General features: G+C 44.7%; 1 protein-coding gene and 1 long non-coding RNA gene across 2 annotated transcripts; both read left to right on the forward strand.

Annotated features, from left to right (window-relative positions):
* Positions 1–12: 12 nt before the first annotated feature.
* Positions 13–19,903, forward strand: LOC112892638. The gene is made up of 5 exons (XM_025959766.1): positions 13–689; positions 777–897; positions 12,052–12,704; positions 18,592–18,770; positions 18,926–19,903. Exons 2-5 carry the CDS (start codon positions 886–888, stop codon positions 19,603–19,605), a joined length of 1,524 nt encoding a protein of 507 aa, XP_025815551.1. The 5' UTR covers positions 13–689; positions 777–885; the 3' UTR covers positions 19,606–19,903.
* On the forward strand, positions 12,722–15,272 carry LOC112893471. Its single transcript, XR_003228825.1, has 3 exons — positions 12,722–13,023; positions 14,742–14,876; positions 14,984–15,272. It is a non-coding gene; the product is annotated as an uncharacterized LOC112893471 (long non-coding RNA).
* Positions 19,904–20,526: the final 623 nt, after the last annotated feature.

A 20,526-nucleotide genomic window follows, 5' to 3' on the forward strand; every position in this document is an offset into this window, starting at 1 on the left:
CAGATCTCTCGTAGAACTAGCTAGTGAGGTTCGTGTAGCCCAACGACCAGGTCGTCATGTCAGTAGTACTACGAGCTCGTGCGTGAAATAATCCAGAAGCTACGCTCGATTCGGTCACTCGGAGAGACAGGGGGCCCGGGGAGGGGGAGACCTCGACCAAGCTCAAGTCAATGGCGGGGACAGGGGAAAAAGCGGGAGCAGCCCATCCATCCATACGCGGAGCACACCTACCATTCGACTCTAATACAAGCACCCTCACGTGCCAGGGGATCGGAACGGTCGGAGAGGAAACCGCGGATGCGGCCTGTGGACGGCACCGGGAGGGTAATCGAGCGCGACGGCGCTGGCAGAAGACGACGACGACGACTTGACCCAGCCACTTGGCCCCTATCCCTCACCAGCTCGATCACGGCGAGGACGCCATGGCACTGCAGGGAGTCACGAGATCCACAATTCCCCACAGTACAAACCTGTCCCACGCGTGACACGCGGTGCGTTGACGATTATAATGGCTTCCAGCTGGGTCCGCCGAGCTTCTTCCTCCTCAGCCCGCCGAGTTCCATCCGAGCCGCATCAAGCCTGAGTTCACGATTCCGTTGGTCGAGATTCGAAAACACCGCCTGTTTCTCTCGGACGTACCAGGGACCTCAGGTGGGACTCCGCTGTGCGCAATTCCTCGACTCCGGCCGGTGAGCCATCTTCCCCTTCCCTTGGTCAATCACGTCCTCATCACCATCCAGGGCGCCTGGAGCGACCTAACCAGCTACTTCTTGCAGCTAGCCCCACGGCCAGGGAGCACCGGAAACGGCGACCCTCGTGACCTCATCTGTCCCCGCATGTCTCCATGGCCTAGCAGCTCACGCGTGGAGCCTTGGCGCCACGACCATGAATGACATAGTGAGTTCAATTAACATGCATGTGTTTAGCTTGAGAACAAGATAAGTTGAGATAGAACCATCCCTACTTTCAGGGAGGAGATCGATGATCTTTTTATTTGTTGCATATTTAGTATGAGCATAGGATGATCCTATATATTTTTTTATGAACTAGGATTTTTCCATATTTCTACGCTCTATAACCAAGATTTGCCGTCGATGTTCTAATGCTGTACGCACTATTAGAACCGGTTGGAAAAGAAAGTCCCAGTTTTCCAACCGATACTATGTAACGGAGACTAAAAAGTTTCCATAACAGAGACTAAAAGTTTCCATCTTTAGTACCGATTGATGGTACCAACCGGTACCAAAATGTAAGATATCTAAAATAATATAAAAAATATTTTGAACCTAGGAAGAAGCCGTCACAAGTCAAGCGGATTTTTCATGAAATACCCACACGTGCGATGTGTAGTATTGAAACTCAGGACTTCTTGCCTTGCATGTACACTCCTTACCATCTCACTTGCACAATAGTTGTGATTGAGAGAGATGCTTTCCTTTTGAACTATCCTATGTAGGATCCTTTAGCACTGGGTGGTAATATCAATCTGTACTAAAGACTATACATTAGTACCGGATGGTGTTACCAACCAGTACTCATGTGGGTGTAGACCTCCAGCATTTTCATTTGGTGCAAAGGACCATAGCACAGGCCGCTCTAAAAGCCCTAGAAGTTTATGTGCCAACCAGTCGGTTCTATCTATCTAGCGCACCAGATCCAGGTGGATCACAATCTCAACTATTTACGCCTGGTCTCCCAGCGTCGCCCCTCTCAGGCAGCACGGGCGGAACCCTAGCTGCCGCCGCCCGGGCCCCCTCCACCCTCTCCCCTACCGCGCCACCGCCAGAGCTGGACACCGGAAGCCCGTGTGGCGGCAAGGATGGTGGCCGTGGGGAACTCTCCTTCCTTCCTTCTTTCTCCTCTTGCCCCCAACCCAATAGCTAGCTCTTCGTGGACGCGGAAGTCTCCGACGGCGGCTTCCTCGTCGGCGATGGAGATTGTGGCAGCTGGATCCGGCATTCCCCTGGCCGGAGGGGGTGGGGGGGGGCTGGGATACCGTAGCCATCGCACGACTCTTCATGTGGTGGGCCTGCCAGACACGACCCTTCTTTTCTCACCGTCGCTCCCCTCCCTAGGCCGGGCAGTGGTGTGCCTGCTGGTGCCCCCGCCCTTGGGGAGGCGGCATCGAATCCAAGGCTAGTGAGGCTGGATCCAGCCTCTCCCGAGGAGCCGGTGCGATGGCGGGATGGGGGAGGTTGTTGGCATCTACGGTTCGCTGGTGGAGGCTCAGCCTTGAAGGCGGACCACCGGTAGATGCTCCTAGCGGGTGCAGGCATGCGGAGGTGGCTCCGAGGAGCGTAGGGAGAAATCGCTGCCCGGCCTCACGCCGACCGGTAATGGCGACGCTTCTTGAGCCGATTTCCTCCTTGGGGGATTTGCCGATGCACTATCTACAAGTCCGTGGTGTCGTCGGGTGCTATGGAAAACCGTTTGAGGAAATCCTTATCCGGCGTTACACTGGTGTTGATATTGGTGACACCTAGTGGTGCCACTCCCTTCATGGAGGTGATGTCAACATCTCCTCACACCAATATGCAAGGCGGAAATTTACGTGAAAATATTTAACAAGCAATAGACGATCAGAACATCAAGTTTCTAAGCAGACAAGAGATATGATGGATTGGTACTGCGTGAAGACACTATAAGGTTGAAACGGGAACAAAGAAGATGTTTGAAGCTTAATTTTCTAGCTTTTTTCTTTGTCTTATGGCTTTCTTTCATGTTATTGTGAAATCCCTCATTTGAGATTTAGAGTTTAAGAACTCTTATAAAATTTGGCTGTATATTTCACAATAAGGTGGATATAGAGGTCGGTTTAATCCTTTATCTAAAAAAACTAATATGGGTATAGGCATTATTAGCATTGAGCGGTAACACCAACCGGTACTATAGATTTTAGTGTGTTACCAACCGGTATCAAATGCTTGTAAACTTTTCGGTCCACTCCAAACATAATGGTGGACCGATGGTTTTTTTTCTAGCAGTGATAGTACATAGAAATTTTAGAGAAAAAATAAATTGCAGAATTTAAAGAGCAACAAAATGTAAAAATGATGAAGAGATGCAAATCGACACGATGACTTACTATCGAGCATCGGAGAGCTCAAGATCTGCACTAATATAATCCTCGTTATAGCCTTTAAAGTGTCAAGCTCCTGATCGGTTACATCACTGATGGCCATAGGACTTCCCAACACGCTGGTGGATCTTCTTCGAGTGGACCTCTCCTGGAACGTTACCTGCCGTCTTTGACTAGGTAGTGCTTTGAAAACAGCACCGCACCTCTTCTCTTTTTTACAAGCATCGCAGACGACACTATACAAATATAGTTAAGAACAGGATGTCGCAAAACTTATAGATGCCACCCGAACCTTCAACAGATGCACATAAGCACCTTGAATGCGAGAGATTTTTTTCACTTTACCTTAATCTACTAGCTAGGCTAATCATCACCTCGCAAGATGCATTAAATTTCATGTCTGTTCTAACACTCATCAAGTCCTTAAATCTTGTGCTAATTGACCTAATCTTCATAATAGCTCCCCACCATCTCCAGATTTCCGACTGAAGGGATTTATCTGCTAATAAATTTGTTGACACCGGAACATCCATTGGAACCTTCAACAGTGAAAACATGTCCGTGTAAAATATTTTTGTGTACACCAGAATTTCCATTGATCATTTTATCACTCGACCGAACGTTTTTCTGAACACCGAAACCTTTACTGAAATTTTGGCTGAGGTATTTCCAGTTCCAACGAACTTGCATATCATGTTTTTAGCATAACTTTTGCTCCGATGAACCGGTTTTCACAATTTACCAACGGAATTAGTGAATCTTTATGAAAGATGTGAGCCCTGGCTTAGATACCACTTGAAAGAAATCGGTGCACGCTATCTAGTTTGCACAAAATTTAAACTAGGGTCTCCATCTAGTTTGCATCTAGTTTGCACAAAACTTAAACTAAAGCATGCTATCTAGATGTGCAACTATAGTTTCTTTACAGTTCCAACCCACTCAAATAAGAATTTTGCAACCTATAGCCAATCCTTGCTTGATTCTACTCTAAGTAAAGGCACATAGGTTGCAAGAAAGAAATGCGGAAACGTAAAGGAGTGGGTTAGGGAAATGCAAACTCGGCATGTCGATTTTTTCGGTGGGCTAAAGCCACCTCTAGTCCACGTTGGAGCTCCACCAAGGTACACTCCCGGTCACTAACTCTCTTCTAGTCAAGAGCTTGATCTCGCCACTAAGGCTCACGCCAAGTAGGTGAAGACCATACCACAAAGGCAATACTCACCACCTCTTGCCCCGGTCATCTTGACGCCATCTTCACTACGGAGCTTCCCACGAAGAAGGGATCTCCTCATCCCCCGAACAAGATCGTCGACGCTGCTCCACACCAAACGAGAGGGTTGAAGACTTGCCGGTGAGTCATTAAGACTCCAAGAGGCTGGCACATCAAAATTACAGTGGTGGTTCACTCTAGAACCATACACAAAGCAACTATACCTTGCTCTCTCACTCTTTCTTGGCTTAATCTAGCATTAACACTCTCAAAGCATGTGCTAAAGCCTATGGATATGATCACTAAGTACTATGGTGACAAGGATGTCCTCTTGAAAGTGTATGAGCTTCCTCTAGACTTTAGCAACCTCAAACGAGCAATGGAGGAGGGTATAAACAGCCCAACAACTCCAAAGAGCCGTTGCTCCAACGGCCAGAAAAAAATAGTAGTGTCAGATGAGCCGACGCTCTGTCTGGATAGGTATCGGTTCATCCAGTCACCCTCGTTTTGCCAAATAGCTATTGGCCCTTCTCTGCAACACCAGCTTTTGCTTGCGTCATTGCACCAACGCTTCATTCGACGCCTTGTCGCTTCATCCGGTGTTGAAGGGTTTTCTCCCAAAACCTTCTATCACTTCACATGCTCCCTAAGCAATCAAAATATGATTCGTCGGATCATCCAACGCTTGAGGACTGATTCATCGGGTGCTGAAGACTTCTCTTCACTTGATCGTCATTGCAATTCTGCATTGCGCCGACCCATTCACTTTGGATACCGTCGGATCATCCGGCTCGTTGATCCTTGTCGTCCCTTGTCCAAATCGTCTCGGCTATCAATTGGACACCCCTAAAGTATTCTCTCTGGATTTTCACTATGGCTTGGGCATCTTGACTACGATTTTGATTGTCTTGTATATACATTAGACTCCATCCATGGGATCTCAAAATCTTACAAATATGATCTTACAAACCTATTAATCCTATTAACTATGTTGTCACACAATCACCAAAATTATAATTATGGTCTAATAGGACCATATTTCTTAAACTAAGAGTTAAGAGCCACTATGATGTTATGAATGAAGTGTTTTGTAGCAGTGTTTGTCTTCAAATGTATTTTCATAAAAATATGTTGTTACTATTGACAGGCAAACGTAGTATTAAATTCCATATAAAATAAATCATGATGAACACAAAAACTAGCATGCATAGATTTAACATACTAGACAGCATAAACATCATAGCCAGAATTTCAGGATACATGCTTAAGAGATAGATCAGATCACAGATTACGTACTGAGCCTTGGCTGGAGGGCTGACGATGACGAACCGCCGCTGCTGGAGACGACGAAGGCGGTTGACCTGTGAGGCGATGGAGTTGGGTAGAAGACGCGTCGTTGTGAAGACCTTGAGCAGTTGCGCGATGCGCTTCCCAAAAACCTTACTCGCCCTCTCCCGGTGCAGGATCCCGAAGGCGAAGGGTTCTGGAGACCTGCTCTCCTGTTTGCCGGTGCACACTGGTGCTTGGGATGGAGAAGGCTACGGTGGCAGTCCAGCAGCGAGAAGAGGCAAAACCCTAGCTCGTTTAGATGTGTTTTCTGGTGGAGACCGATGGGTCATATATATAGGGAAGTCAAACTGACCTCACATCACGTTAGCGATCTAAACTGATTAGGTTTAGGGTTTAGGTTTCCATATCTCACAGACTTAGAGCCCAAGTCACCAAAAACAAAAACTGCAAAAGGAAGCCGCACCCCTGCTAGACGAGGGGCTGGATTTCAGCGGACCATTCACGCAGGTGCTGCGCGCCCGCGCCCTTTGCCCCACCCAGCCCATGCCCGGCCCGGCGAGGCGAGGCATGGTGTGCACGCGCGTGTGGTGTTTCTCTTCTCTCCCCCATCACATAGTTTGGAGGGGTAGAGACAACCTCCATATTTACGTTGGCATCCCACTCTTCCATTAATAAGGTGGGACTAAAGTTTGCACCATTTCCTTTTGCACACATGGGCCTTTGAGATTTATAGGAATTCTGAAATTTTCAATGGGCCAAGCCTATTAATTCGAGCAATCCCCCACCAGATCTCAAATGCTCGTTCAGAATTTTGCCTAGAGCTTCAAGCTACATTTATTCACAACTTGACAATGGACAATGCCTTGAATTGCTAGTTTTCCACGAACAAGTTTCACTAAAACTCATAACCAGTACATGGATGCAAGTACCCTACCCCGCAGGTGGAGCATATACGTCATACTCCCTAGTCTCTTCATGAGCTTGCTAGAGATCACCCAAGTCTCATAGACTGCGATGTTTAACAGTTGGGCTCATATAGTGTATTCTTTCAAGAATACTCTATAGGACAACATCTTTGCTTATCAAAGCCAATAGAAACACATTAAGGCGTACAGCCAACTTGCCTTACAGAATTTGAGAGTATTGCATCTTCACTTAGAGAGGGTTAAAAAAGTTACTCTCCTTAGTTAACCAACAACTTGTTCCTCCCAGGTCCTAATTCGTGGGATCTCTGATCACATAGGTTGGGTTACTACTATGGCAACCTATATGGGTCTCATACCCATCTTCCTCGATGCATTTTCAATCACATTCCGTGAAAGCCCTTTTGTAAAGGGATCTGTTAGGTTTTTCTCTATTGAGATATAAGTCACACTTATCACTCCGGAGTTTCTCAACTTCCTGACTGACTTCAGTCGTCTCTTGACGTGTCTTGATGACTTCGCATTATCCATAGCACTATTAACCTTGACTATCACTGTTTGATTGTCACAGTTCATAAGGATAGCCGGCACTAGTTTTTCAACCACAGGCAATTCCATCAAGTGTTCACGCAACCACTCTACTTCAATAGTGGTTGTGTCTAAAGCAGTAAGTTTTGCTTCCATGGTTGACCTTATCAAAATGGTCTATTTGCAAGACCTCCATGATATCGCACCACATCCTAGGGTAAACACATACCCACTCGTGGCATATAGCTCATCTGCATCAGAAATCCAGTTCAAAGCACTATATCCCTCCAGCACAGCGTGGTGCCAGAATAGTGAATCTCATAGCTCGTAGTACCTATCAAGTAGCGCATAACCCGATCAAGTGCATGCCAATGATCAAAATCCAGCTTTGAAATGAACCTGCTCAATTTGCTCACATCAAAAGATATGTCGGGCCTCGTTGCGCTAGCTAAGTACATGAGTGAACCAATAATCTGAGAGTACCTCAATTGATCCTTAGCAATTTTCTTAATCATAAGGTGTTGGAGATTGCTTGATGTCCATGTAACCAAATCGGCCCAAGATTTTCTCCATATAATGTGATTGTGAAAGAGTAATCCCATTCGCATCCTTAATAAGCTTGATGTTGAGGATCACATCAGTTTCTCCCAGATCTTTCATATCAAAGCTCTTTGATAAGAAAGACTTGACATCATTGATCACATCAATATTTGTGCCAAAAATCAATATGTTATCCACGTACAGGCATAATATAACTCTCTGACCCCACCATGGTGATAGTACACACATATATCAGCCTCGTTAATGACAAAGCCCGCAGAAGTCAAGGTTCTATCGAACTTCTCATGCAATTGCTTAGGTGCTTGTTTTAGACCATACAAGGATTTTAATAGCTTGCACACCTTGCTTTCTTGACCCTTTGCTACAAACCCATCTGGTTGATCCATGTAAATCTCCTCATCTAACTCTTCATTTAGGAAAGTTGTATTTACATCCATCTGATGAACGATAAGACCATATGAGGCAGCTAGGGAAAGTAGTGCTCGAATAGTGGTCAGTCTAGCAACGGGTGAGTAAGTATCAAAGAAGTCTTCTTCTTCGTTTTGTGTATAACCTTTCGCCACAAGCCGAGCCATGTACTTCTCAATAGTACCATCAAGCCTAAGCTTCTTCTTGAACACCCATTTACAACCAACTGGTTTGCAACCATATGGTCGTTCAGTTAATTCCCAAGTCCCATTGGATAGAATCGAGTCCATCTCATTATGAACAGCTTCTTTCCAATCATCTGTATTAGGAGATGCGTATGCCTCTGCAATAGACGTGGGAGTATCAACCACAAGGTACACAGTGAAATCATCACTAAAGGATTTTGCAACCCTCTGTCTCTTGCTCCTCCTAGGATCTTCACTGTCATCCTTCTCAAGGATTTCCTCATTTTCAACAGGTTGTTCAGAAGACTCAACAGGTGCAATAGATTCAGGAGTTATCTCAGTAGAAAATCTAGAAGTGCTATGCATATCTTTCATATGAAACATATTCTCAAAAAATACATCATGGGATTCTGTAATAGTATCAACATGCATATCAGGTACCTTTGATCTAACTACTAAAAATCTATAAGCAATGCTCTGCTGAGCATATCCCAGAAAGACACAATCCACTGTCTTAGGTTCCAACTTGCGTTTCTTTGGAATGGGCACATTTACTTTTGCCAAGGATCCCCAAGTGCGCAAATAAGAAAGCGATGGTTTTCTCCCAATCCACGTTTCATATGATATGATCTTTATTCTTGTTTGGAACTCTATTCAGGATATGATACGAAGTCAACAGAGCCTCCCCCCACCATGCCTTAGATAAATCAGCAGTGTCCAACATGGCATTAACAAAGTCAGTCAGGGCGTGGTTTTTCCTCTCGGTAATCCCATTTGATTCGGGTGAATAGGGAGACGTCCTCTCATGAATAATACCATATTCCTCACAGAACTCATCAAAGATTTTGGAGAAATACTCACCACCACGATCAGACCTTGGACATTTGATCTTTCTCTCTAGTTGATTTTCAACTTCTGCTTTATAGATTTTAAAGTAGTCGAATGCTTCATCTTTAGTTTGCAACAAATAAAAATAGCAAAATCTAGTAGCATCATCAATTAACATCATGAAATATTTCTTTCCACCTTTTGTCAAAACACCATTCATCTCGTAGATATCAGAATGTACATAACTGTGGCACTTAGAACCTTTGGCAATGGTGAAACTCAGAATTAAACATATGCTGGAAAGCCGAGATATTAAATCAAAATTAACGTGACATAAACGAGAATACCAAACACTCGCATACATTAACGCTTCCATAAATATGGTTCACTGACTTATTACAAAGTTCTGCAAGGAAAAGTGGACCAAGCCTCCGCTATCATAGCCTTTACCAACGAATTGTCCATACTTAGACACTACTAATTTATTGGACTCTAAACTTACCTTAAAACCATCCCTACACAGAAGGAAGCCGCTCACGAGATTCTTGTTGATAGAAGGGACATGATGCATGTTCTTCAGTTGCATGATCTTTCCCGAAGTAAACTTTAGATCTACTGTGCCAACACCATGAACAGAAGTATGTGACCCATTCCCCATTAGGACAGATGAACGCCGAGTGACTTGGTAAGAAGAATACATGGAGATGTCAGCACACACATGAACATTAGCACCCGTATCAAGCCACCAGCTAGTAGATTGAAATACTAAAAAAACAATAGGTAAATTACCGTACCCATCTCCAGTGTTGCTCGCGGTCACCGTGTTGACATTCTTGGATCCAGATCCATTGCTAGCCTTCTCTTTCCGATCTGCATGGTTTGGATAGTCCCTTGCAAAGTGTCCCCCATCACCGCATGTGATGCAAGCTCCTTTAGCATTTGTAGTCTTCTTCATCTTGAAGGTAGTACTCTTGACAGGCTTGTTGGCATCCTTCCCTTTGTTCTTGCTGTGTGGGTGGTTCTTTTGCACCATGTTGGTGTTGGAGTGAGCCTCACCACCTTTATTAGAAGCATCCTTAGCCCGAGCCTTCTCCTCAACATCAAGAGATGCTATTAGGTTTTTAACTGATAGTTCCTATCTCATATGTTTCAGAGTAGTGGCGAAGTTCCTCCATGAGGTGGGCAACTTTGCAATCATGCACCCAGCCACAAACTTATCGGGTAAAGGGTACTTCAGGAGTTCGAGTTACTTCACAAGGATCTGTATCTCATGAGCCTGCTCTACCACAGAACGGTTATTCACCATCCTGAAATCATGAAAGCTCTCCATGGTATACAGTTCACTGCCAGCATCAGTCACATCATACTTTGCAATCAATGCATCCCACAGCTCTTTCGCATCTGTTACGTGCATGTACACATCAACCAGACGATTAGCAAGAACACTTATAATGCAGCCCATGAAGAGATTGTTGGCATCCGTGAAGTTCTTGCTCTCCTTAGCAGAATGTTCACCTGCTGGTATGCCAAGCCTCGCTTCCCATGCATGCATTACAGTCAACCAAAGACGGACCTTGACTTGCCATATCTTAAAGTGCACACTAGAAAACTTTTCCAGCCTCATTGCATCAGCGAAACCAACCATTGTAAACTCAACAGATTGCCTGTAATAAGGTTTTTGGATTGTTGAGAATATAGGAAAACATAGTATTAAATTCCATATGAAATAAATCATGATGGACACAGGAAATATCATGGATAGATCTAACATACTAGACAACATAAACAGCATAGCAAGGATTTTAGGATACATGCTTAAGAGATAGATCAGATCATAGATCACGTACTGAGGCTTGGTTGGAGGGTTGAAGATGACGAACCGCCGTTGCTGGAGACGATGAAAGCATTTGGCCCATGAGGCGACAGAGTTGGGTGGAAGATGCGCCGTGGTGAAGACCTTGAGCAGTTGCACGAAGCGCTTCCCAAAAACCTTATTTGCTCTCTCCCGGTGCAGGATCCCAAAGGCGAAGGGTTCCGGAGACCTGCTCTCCCGTTCATCGGTGCACCCCGGTGCTCGGGATGGAGAAGGCTACGTTCGCCGGTGCACCCCGGTGCTCGGGATGGAGAAGGCTACGGTGGCGGCGTAGTAGCAAGAAGAGGCAAAACCCTAGCTCGTTTAGATGTATTTTCTGGTGGATGCCGATGGGTCATATATATTGGGAAGTCAAACCAACCTCACGTCGCGTTAGCGATCTAAACCGATTACGTTTAGGGTTTAGGTTTCCATATCTTGCAGACTTAGAGCCCAAGTCACCAAAAATAAAAACTGCAAAAGTAAGCCGCGCCCCCGCAGGTGGGGGGGGGCGGATTTCGGCGGACCATTCACGCAGGTGCCGCGTGCCAGTGCTCTTTGCCCCGTCCCGGGCCAGCGAGGCGTGGCGTGCGCACGCGTGTGGTGTTTTTCTTCTCTCTCCTGTCACGTAGCTTGGAGGGGTGGAGACAACCTCTATATTTATGTTAGCCATTCCACTCCTCCACTAGTAAGGTGGGACTAAGATTTGCACCATTTACTTTTGCACACATGGGCATTTGAGATTTATAGGAATCCTGAAATTTCCAATGGGCCAAGCCCATTAATTCCAGCAGTTACTAAGTTTTTATAAATATTTTATAACAAACGCTACTAATCAAAGTTGTGACAGAGACTGTTGATGTCAAAAACATCATTTCTTTATTGTTGGATGGAGTAGTACAATGAACTAGTGGAATAGCCATATAAAAACCACTAGAATAGCCCGCGCAATTGAGCATCAGCATTGGGTGTTCAGCCGTGCCCATCACAACCTTTATTATTCATAAGGTGTTTGCACATGCTAAGTAACTGCATCACTCTATTTGACCTTCAGCATTATATATAATATAACATAGCCCCAACAAATGTTTCTATAGATGTCTCTCTGCCAGAATTTTATGACATTTTTCTAGAATATTATTTGTTCCATTTATGTGGATGTTTACTAATTAGTTTCTGTTTTCTAGAATATGATGAAGCTATTTGCGGTGTCACTACATGGCAACTTGACAATGAGTACAGTACTTTTTGTGGCACCGAAATATATCTTTCACGTAACACCGAAGAGCGCGACTGCGAAAAGTGATGATGATCCAGGCGATGACATTTTTGGCCTTTTATGTGTGCTTCTTCCACTTATCCGGAATTATCTCTGGATGCTGCTTTCTGACATGGGCCAATTCAAGGGTCTCGATATTTATTACATGGACAACGGCGCTATAGTGGTCATAGCATATGCATTTTTGCTTAAGATCAATTTGCAGTATTGCATCCTTGCTCCCTTCCCCATTAGTTTGGTTACATTCATCATTCATCTGTGCAACAAGATTCGGGTGAAGCAGCAGCATGTCAGTGAATCAGAGGGTAAGGATAGCAAGAAACCTGAGGAACTAGTAGCGCCAACTCACCTGAGCAGATCAAAGGATGGCTCGGAAACAGATAGCATGCAGCAAGTAGGCGAACTTGAAAGAACTGTAGTATTTCCATTTTTCATGCTATTAATCAGTGCCGTATATGGTGACAGTAGCCCTGTTATTGTTAGACTTGATCTCCCTGGATCATCGGACCCTAATGGGCCCGATGGGCCACCTCACCCCTGCGCCCTGATCGGGGGCGCCCCAGCTGATCCCTAGCTGGTGGGCCCCCGTTGCGCCGCGCTATAAAGATAGGTGGGGGCCAGCGGCTCGGATCACGAGAATCACCGGCCGCCGCCACCCCACCAACAGTCACACCCTAGCCGATCTAAGTCGTGCGCGGCAGCGACGGGAAGTTCCACCGCCGGCCATCTTTCGCGCACTCTCCCTCGACTCCGAGCTCGTGCACGCGCCTGCACCTCGGTCACCGCGAGCACGAACGCCTTCGGCCCGACCACCGCGAGCTCCCGCACTACATCATCATGGCGGGCACGTCTGCGTCATCCGCCGCCCAAGGGCACGAAGGTATACCCGTGCCCCTCCCCTGTCTCTCTCTCTCTATTTATCTCTGTTGCACAGCTTGTATCAGCATCTCTATTTTCCTAATCTAATCAATGCAGTAGCCGATCCGTGAAAATCACATTGGTATCAGAGCTAGGGTTTTCGGGGGTGAGACGGTCGACGGGTTTTGATCGGCCGAAATCCACGCAAAGCCGTTGATCTTGATCCGACGGTCGCGGTCGAGCCGCGCCTCATTGGGCCTCTTTTGGCCCAGGCGGGGAGAAGAAAACGCGGCCCGGGCCCAGGTTGTCTCACCCGAAGCCGCAGGCACGTGCGGGAGGGTGAGCAGGGGCGCGCGTGAGTCCGGCTTTATGCTGGGCCTCGCGGAAGGAGTGGGCCGGCTGGGCTGTTTGCAACAGAAAGCGTTGTGCATCATTTTTCAATTTCCAGAAGTATTTTTCCATAGAATTAGAATGAATTTGATGCATTTCAAATTTAAAATTGACTGAACCTTGATGCACTGCTTATGAAAGACAGAATTAGACATATTTTTGATAGAATTTATGTTTTCCGCTGCAAAGATTAAATAGATCCATTTTTTAATGTATACTTGCCTTGTCATTTAAATTTGAACTAACGGGATAATTTAAATTTTTCAAGGCAAATAGATAATTTTCTGAGTTGTAATATTGTTATCTTTTGACCAACGTTAACAAGTGACAACATTGCAATTTCTAAAGCATTACCTTTAATAGATATTTTCATGTATTATTTCTATTTATGCCCAACGGTATTCTAGATTTAATACAAAAGAGATTATGCCTTAATTTTTCATAGATAATTTTCATGTATTAACTCTAACTCTGCCCAACGGTGTTTTAGATTTAATACACAAGGTTATTGCATATTTTAATTTATGACCAACGTCGTATTTATACATATGCAATAATTTATTTGACTTTATTTTAATATTTTCACCACTCATGAATGTTTTTTAGGAGGATTATCAATGATGATTTCCATCAACGATATTCCTATATTAAAGGGAGACAATTACAATGAATGGTACAGAAAGCTGGACCTCTATTTCATCATGAGTGAATTGGATTAGGTCCTAGCTACACCGACTCCCATAGAGCCTGTGCCTCCTGAGAGACAGGACACAGACACAGATGCTTCTTGGAAGCAAACAGAGCTTGCTTATAAGAAAGCAAGAGCAGACTATGAGAGGCTTTATGCAAAATGGTTCCCTGCCAACAAGAAGTGCTTGGCAGTGGTAAAGAACACGATTGAGCCTGCAATTATGGGCTCCATCCCAGATTGTGCCACTGTCATAGAGTATCTTGAAAAATTAAAGAACTAGTACACTGGTTCTTCAAAGACTTATGCAACCCAGTTAATTAAACAACTGGTTTCAGAAAGATACACTGGCGGTGGCATTAGAGAACATATTCATCGCATGGTCAACCAGAACAACAAGCTTAAGTCATTGGACCTTGCCTTCAAGGAGGATCACATTGTCCATCTGGTTTTTGCTTCGTTGCCAAAAGAATTTGACACTTTTGTTGTCAATTACAACACCCAACCACAAACTTGGGATATAGAAAAGACTATTGCGATGTGTGTTCAGGAGGAGGAAAGGATAAGGTCCACCACTGGCGGATCCTTAAACTATGTGAACAAGAAGAAGCATGCCAACTTTAAAGGCAATTTTTCATCTTCTTCTTCATCCTCCTCTACAGGCAAAAGCTCTCAATAACACAGACCTCAAGAAGGACAGGTTCTAGTTGATAAGGACCAATGCCTCTACTGCAAAGAAAAGGGACACTACAAGAAGAACTGTCACAAATATCTAAAGATGATCATGGAAAAGAGAGGTGAGAACATTATTTCTTTTGTAAATGAATCCTTGTATATAGAATATTCAAAAACCACTCGGTGGATTGATTCAGGAGCAACTGTTCATGTTGCAAATTCATTGCAGGGATTCCATTCGACGAGAACCACTCAAAGAAGCGAAAAGCAAGTTAGAGTGCCAAATGGAGCACAGGCAGACGTTGAAGCAGTGGGAGACGTTCATTTGGAACTCGACACTGGCTTCATTATAGTCCTTAGAGATGTTTTATATGTACCTTCTTTACACAGAAACTTAATTAGTGTGTCTTGCCTGGACAAAGATGGTTACTCCTGTCTATTTGGAGATGGCAAGTGTTTGATTGAATGTAATGATACAGTTATTTCCATTGCATTCAGAAAAAATGATCTTTACTTGATATTGTTACGCGAAAGTGTGAATTCCGTATGCGATAACAATGCGAATGTATTCTCGTCTACACTCGTGAATAGAAAACGGAAACGAACTCAAGATGCGTCGTCGAAATTATGGCATTGTCGTTTAAGCCATATTTCGAGGGGGAGAATAGAGAGATTAATTAAAAATGAAATTCTTCCTCCATTAGAGTTCTCTGACTTAGAACAATGCATTGAATGCATAAAAGGCAAATTCGTCAAGAAAATAAAGAAAAATGCTAAGAGGAGCATAGGTGTATTAGAAATAATTCACACAGATATCTGTGGTCCGTTTAATGTAAAGAGTGTGGATGGTTATGACTCGTTCATAACATTCATAGACGATTATTCCCATTATGGATACATATATCCAATTAAAGAAAGATCGGAGGCTTTGGATAAATTTAAAATATTCAAGGCCGAAGTAGAAAATCAACACGATTTAAAGATTAAAATCGTAAGATCCGATCGTGGAGGGGAATACTACGGTCTACATACCCAATATAGCCAAGTCCCAGAACCTTTTGCGAAGTTCCTGATGGAACAAGGCATAGTAGCCCAGTACTCGATGCCGGGCGAACCTCAGCAGAACGGAGTGGCTGAAAGACGTAATCGTACCCTGATTGATATGGTGCGAAGCATGATCAGTTACTCTACATTGCCAGTGAGTTTATGGATGGAGGCTCTGAAAACCGCCATTCATATTCTCAACAGAGTTCCAAGTAAATCGGTGCCAAAAACGCCGTATGAAATGTGGACAGGAAGAGTACCCTCACTGAATCACCTACGGGTGTGGGGGAGTCCTGCTGAGGCAAAAGTATTTAACCCGACCATTGCAAAACTAGATTCCAAAACAGTATCTTGCCATTTCATTGGCTATCCAGAAAGGTCAAAGGGTTTTCGTTTCTACTGCCCAGACAGATCCACAAAATTTGTAGAAACGAGACACGCAGTCTTCCTTGAAGATCAAATGATCCGGGGGAGCGGCACAGCTAGGAAGATTGATCTTGAGGAGAAGCGGGTGTGTACAACCAATCCCGTGATTCAAGAATCTTTCTTCCCGTTGCCCGCTGTGTTTGCACCGCCAGTGCAACTCACTACGATGCCAACACCTGTAGTGGCTCCTTCTGTGGTAACGATGAATGAGGAAGTGGAACCTATTCATCAGGCTCCTGACGAGCCCATTGCCACACAAGAAGGGGAGCAACAACAGCCCCAAATAGATGAGGCACCATAGGCTCAGGCTCGTGTGAGACCTCAAAGAACAAGGAAGTGCGCTATTTCTGACGACTATGAAGTCTATAATAGCGAGGAAATTCAAATGGAGGATGATCCCACTTCATTTGAAGAAGCCATGAGAAGTGAACACTCGTCGAAATGGCTTGATGCCATGGAAGATGAAATAAAATCGATGAGTACTAACAAAGTATGAGACTTAGAGGAAATTCCTAAAGGAGCCAAAACAGTAGGCTGCAAATGGGTCTACAAAACTAAATATGACTCCCAAGGGAATATAGATAAATTTAAAGCACGACTCGTGGCAAAAGGATACACACAAAGAGAAGGAATTGATTACAACGAGACTTTTTCTCCAGTCTCATGTAAAGATTCTTTCAGAATCATAATGGCTCTTGTAGCTCATTATGATCTAGAATTACATCAGATGGATGTGAAGACAGCATTCCTGAACGGGGATCTAGATGAAACCGTCTACATGGCACAGCCGAAAGGTTTTGTCGTGGAAGGAAAAGAAAAATTGGGATGCCGTCTGAAGAAATCGATTTATGGGCTAAAGCAAGCTTCAAGACAGTGGTACTTGAAGTTCGATAAAACAATAAAAGAATTCGGGTTTAAAGAAAATGTCAAGGATAATTGCGTTTACGCAAATTTCAAGAATAGGAAGTATGTCTTCCTAATCCTGTACGTGGACGACATTCTACTGGCAAGTAGTGATGTCAGTCTGCTACTAGAAACAAAAAGTTTTTTATCCTCGCATTTTGAGATAAAAGATCTTGGTGAAGCAAGATTCGTTCTAGGAATCGAGATTCATCGAGACAGATTGAAAGGGGTATTAGGACTATCTCAAAAGACATATATAGAAAGGATCCTAAAGAAATTCAACATGCATAAATGCAGTGCCTCACCTGCACCTATAGTTAAGGGCGACAGATATGGGGAATTTCAATGCCCCAAGACTCAATATGAAATCGATCAAATGAAAATGGTACCATATGCTTCTACTGTGGGAAGCTTACAGTATGCACAAGTGTGCACACACCCTGATATAGCTTACGTTACCGGGTTGCTTGGCAGATTCCAGAGTAATTCAGGACCAGAACACTGGAAGTTAGTAAAGAAGGTTCTGCGCTATTTGCAAGGAACCAAAGGCCTCATGTTAACGTACAGAAAAATAGAATCTCTGCGTATCGTAGGATACTCAGACTCCGATTATGCAGGAGATGACAGAAAATCCACGTCAGGATATGTGTTCACCCTTGCCTTGCCGGGGGAGCAATATCGTGGAAAAGTTACAAACAAACCGTCATTACATCGTCCACAATGTATGCCGAGTTTGTTGCATGTTATGAGGCTACAGGGCAGGTGAACTGGCTAAAGAAGTTCATACCCGGTCTGAGAATGGTTGATGATATATCTAAACCATTACAGTTGTACTGTGATAATGAGCCCGTAGTAATGTATGCTCACAACAACAAGACAAGTGGTGCTGCCAAACACATAGATATAAAGTATTATGTTGTGAAAGATAAAGTCGATCAGATTATAAATCTCGAGCATATAAGCATAGTGAAAATGCTTGCGGATCCGCTAACGAAAGGCTTACCACCTAGCGTGTTCAAGGAACACGTAGCCGGCATGGGGCTAAGGGATAGCCTGTGATCTTCGGACTACAAGGGCCCAAAAGGTTAAAGAATCCGTCTCTGAATGGAAGCATGAATTGTAGCTGCTAAATCTATTGACAGATGATCGTGACGATGAGGCATACTCTATACACAAATCTATGACGAAACGCGAAAAGTAAAAGTAAAAGAATAGTACAGGGTGAGATCAAGGGGGAGACTATTAGACTTGATCTCCCTGGACCATCGGACCCCAACGGGCCTGATGGGCCACCTCACCCCTGCGCCCTGATCGGGGGCGCTCCAGCTGATCCCTAGCTGGTGGGCTCCCGTCGCGCCGCGCTATAAAGATAGGTGGGGGCCAGCGGCTCGGATCACGAGAATCACCGGCCGCCGCCACCCCACCAACAGTCACACCCTAGCCGATCTAAGTCGTGCGCGGCAGCGTCGGAAAGTTCCACCGCTGGCCATCTTTCGCGCACTCTCCCTCGACTCCGAGCTCGTGGATGCGCCTGGACCTCGGTCACCGCGAGCACGAACGCCTTCGGCCCGACCACCGCGAGCTCCCGCACTGCATCATCATGGCGGGCATGTCTGCGTCATCCGCCGCCCAAGGGCACGAAGGTATACCCGTGCCCCTCCCCTGTCTCTCTCTCTATTTATCTCTGTTGCACGGCTTGTATTAGCATGTCTGTTTTCCTAATCTAATCAATGCAGTAACCGATCCGTGAAAATCACAGTTCTGTCTCACTTCCTGCTTTTTTCATGCTGCGCGCTAGGGACACTGGCACTTCTGTATTCCAGATTGGCTGATGAAGTAACAAGTGCTCCTGCCTTAAAACCAGCACTGGAATGTATCCGAATGTCCTACATGGTAACGCTGTTCATAACAGCAAACACGGTGGCGGCAGAATGGCTGGGAGAGGTCACGGCATTGGTCTGCATGCCTGAGCTGATTGCAGGGCTTGTATGGTTCTCTACTCTTCTCCACACAGACACTTCTTCTAATAGGGCAGTCGCCAAGGTGACATCAGATAAAGATAGCATCAGTTCGATTGAAACAGAACAAGTTCCCGTTGGTATCTTCAAAGGCTTCATTTTCCAAGGCTGCATGTTCATTCCACTTGGAGCTGCTTTGGCAGGCTTAGTAACTTCCACTTATGCATATGACTGGGAGCTCCTGTCCTCCTGGAACACCAAGGCGACAGTTGCCTGTGGCGTTGCAGGGTGTATGCCATATCTTAGCGTGTGGATGATATCACGGTGGCCCGGCAGCATACCTGCCTCAGATAAGGCGACGCAGCTGCTCAAGTTTCTTGCAAATGTTTGCTTGACCGGAGCTTGTCTGATGCTGTTTGCTTTGCTTGCTGAGAAGACACTGGCTTCTGGTGTACTCAAGTATCTTCCATTTATTTACTTCAGTACAGCAGTAGCGTCATTGGGAGCTTTGTTTATATGATGAAGTAGCTTGCTGGTGCCTTGCTGCACATCGACTATATGTTATGGAGTTACCTGCTGCTTTTGCTGCAGACTAAAAAGCATTCTGACCAAATGAACGTGGAAAAATATTAAAGATTAATGGGACTATACATCATCTTGCTGTGTTACAAATTTGTCACCAATAGGTTTGGAACAATTGCCCTGAGTTGAATGCATAAACCAACTAGTTGTAAACTGCAGCCAATTCTACGCCTCTCTGTCTCTGTTTGTCCTCAAAAATTAAGTTATGTATTTCTGTTGTTGTATAACATAAGGTCACATAAGTTGTATCTGACACGATATGTGTATCATTTTAATTAGAAGTTTAGAACTAGAGTTCTATTCATCCTGTAACTCCGAAATTGATTGTATTTATACGACCTCGCAGTCGTAGATATATGATGTTCTACTCATCCTGTAACTCTGAAATTGTTTGTGTTTATACTTGGATCCAAACCGGCCTCACTTGATTCAGGTTCTCTGGTCCCATGGAAGAATTTGCTTGCATGGAGCATTTAGGATTCTGCTTGTTCTGCTAGCTGAGAAGATACTACTGGCCTATGGCTCACTTGATGTAGTGGATGATCTAATTGACCGGAAATGTCTTCAAATTATATACCAGACTTCAGCACTTGCGCGGTTGATAGCTTGCTCATAATGAAGCACCTTTTCTGGTGTCTTGCTGCGTAGAGAACTAGAGATTGTTCCATTGAGGTCCTTGGTGACAGTACTGCTGAGAACAATGCTCTCAGACCAAATTTGAATGCCAAAAAAAAAAAGCATGTAACTGATAATGTTAAAAGTAAGTTTACAAGGACTGTCCTGAGTTGGATAGATAACCCCTGTTAGGGTTGCTGGAATATCCTATGTTCCAACTTGATCCACAATGATTGGAAAGTCT

This window comes from Panicum hallii, chromosome 5 (assembly GCF_002211085.1).
Source record: "Panicum hallii strain FIL2 chromosome 5, PHallii_v3.1, whole genome shotgun sequence".
In the NCBI taxonomy this organism is placed as follows: domain Eukaryota; kingdom Viridiplantae; phylum Streptophyta; class Magnoliopsida; order Poales; family Poaceae; genus Panicum; species Panicum hallii.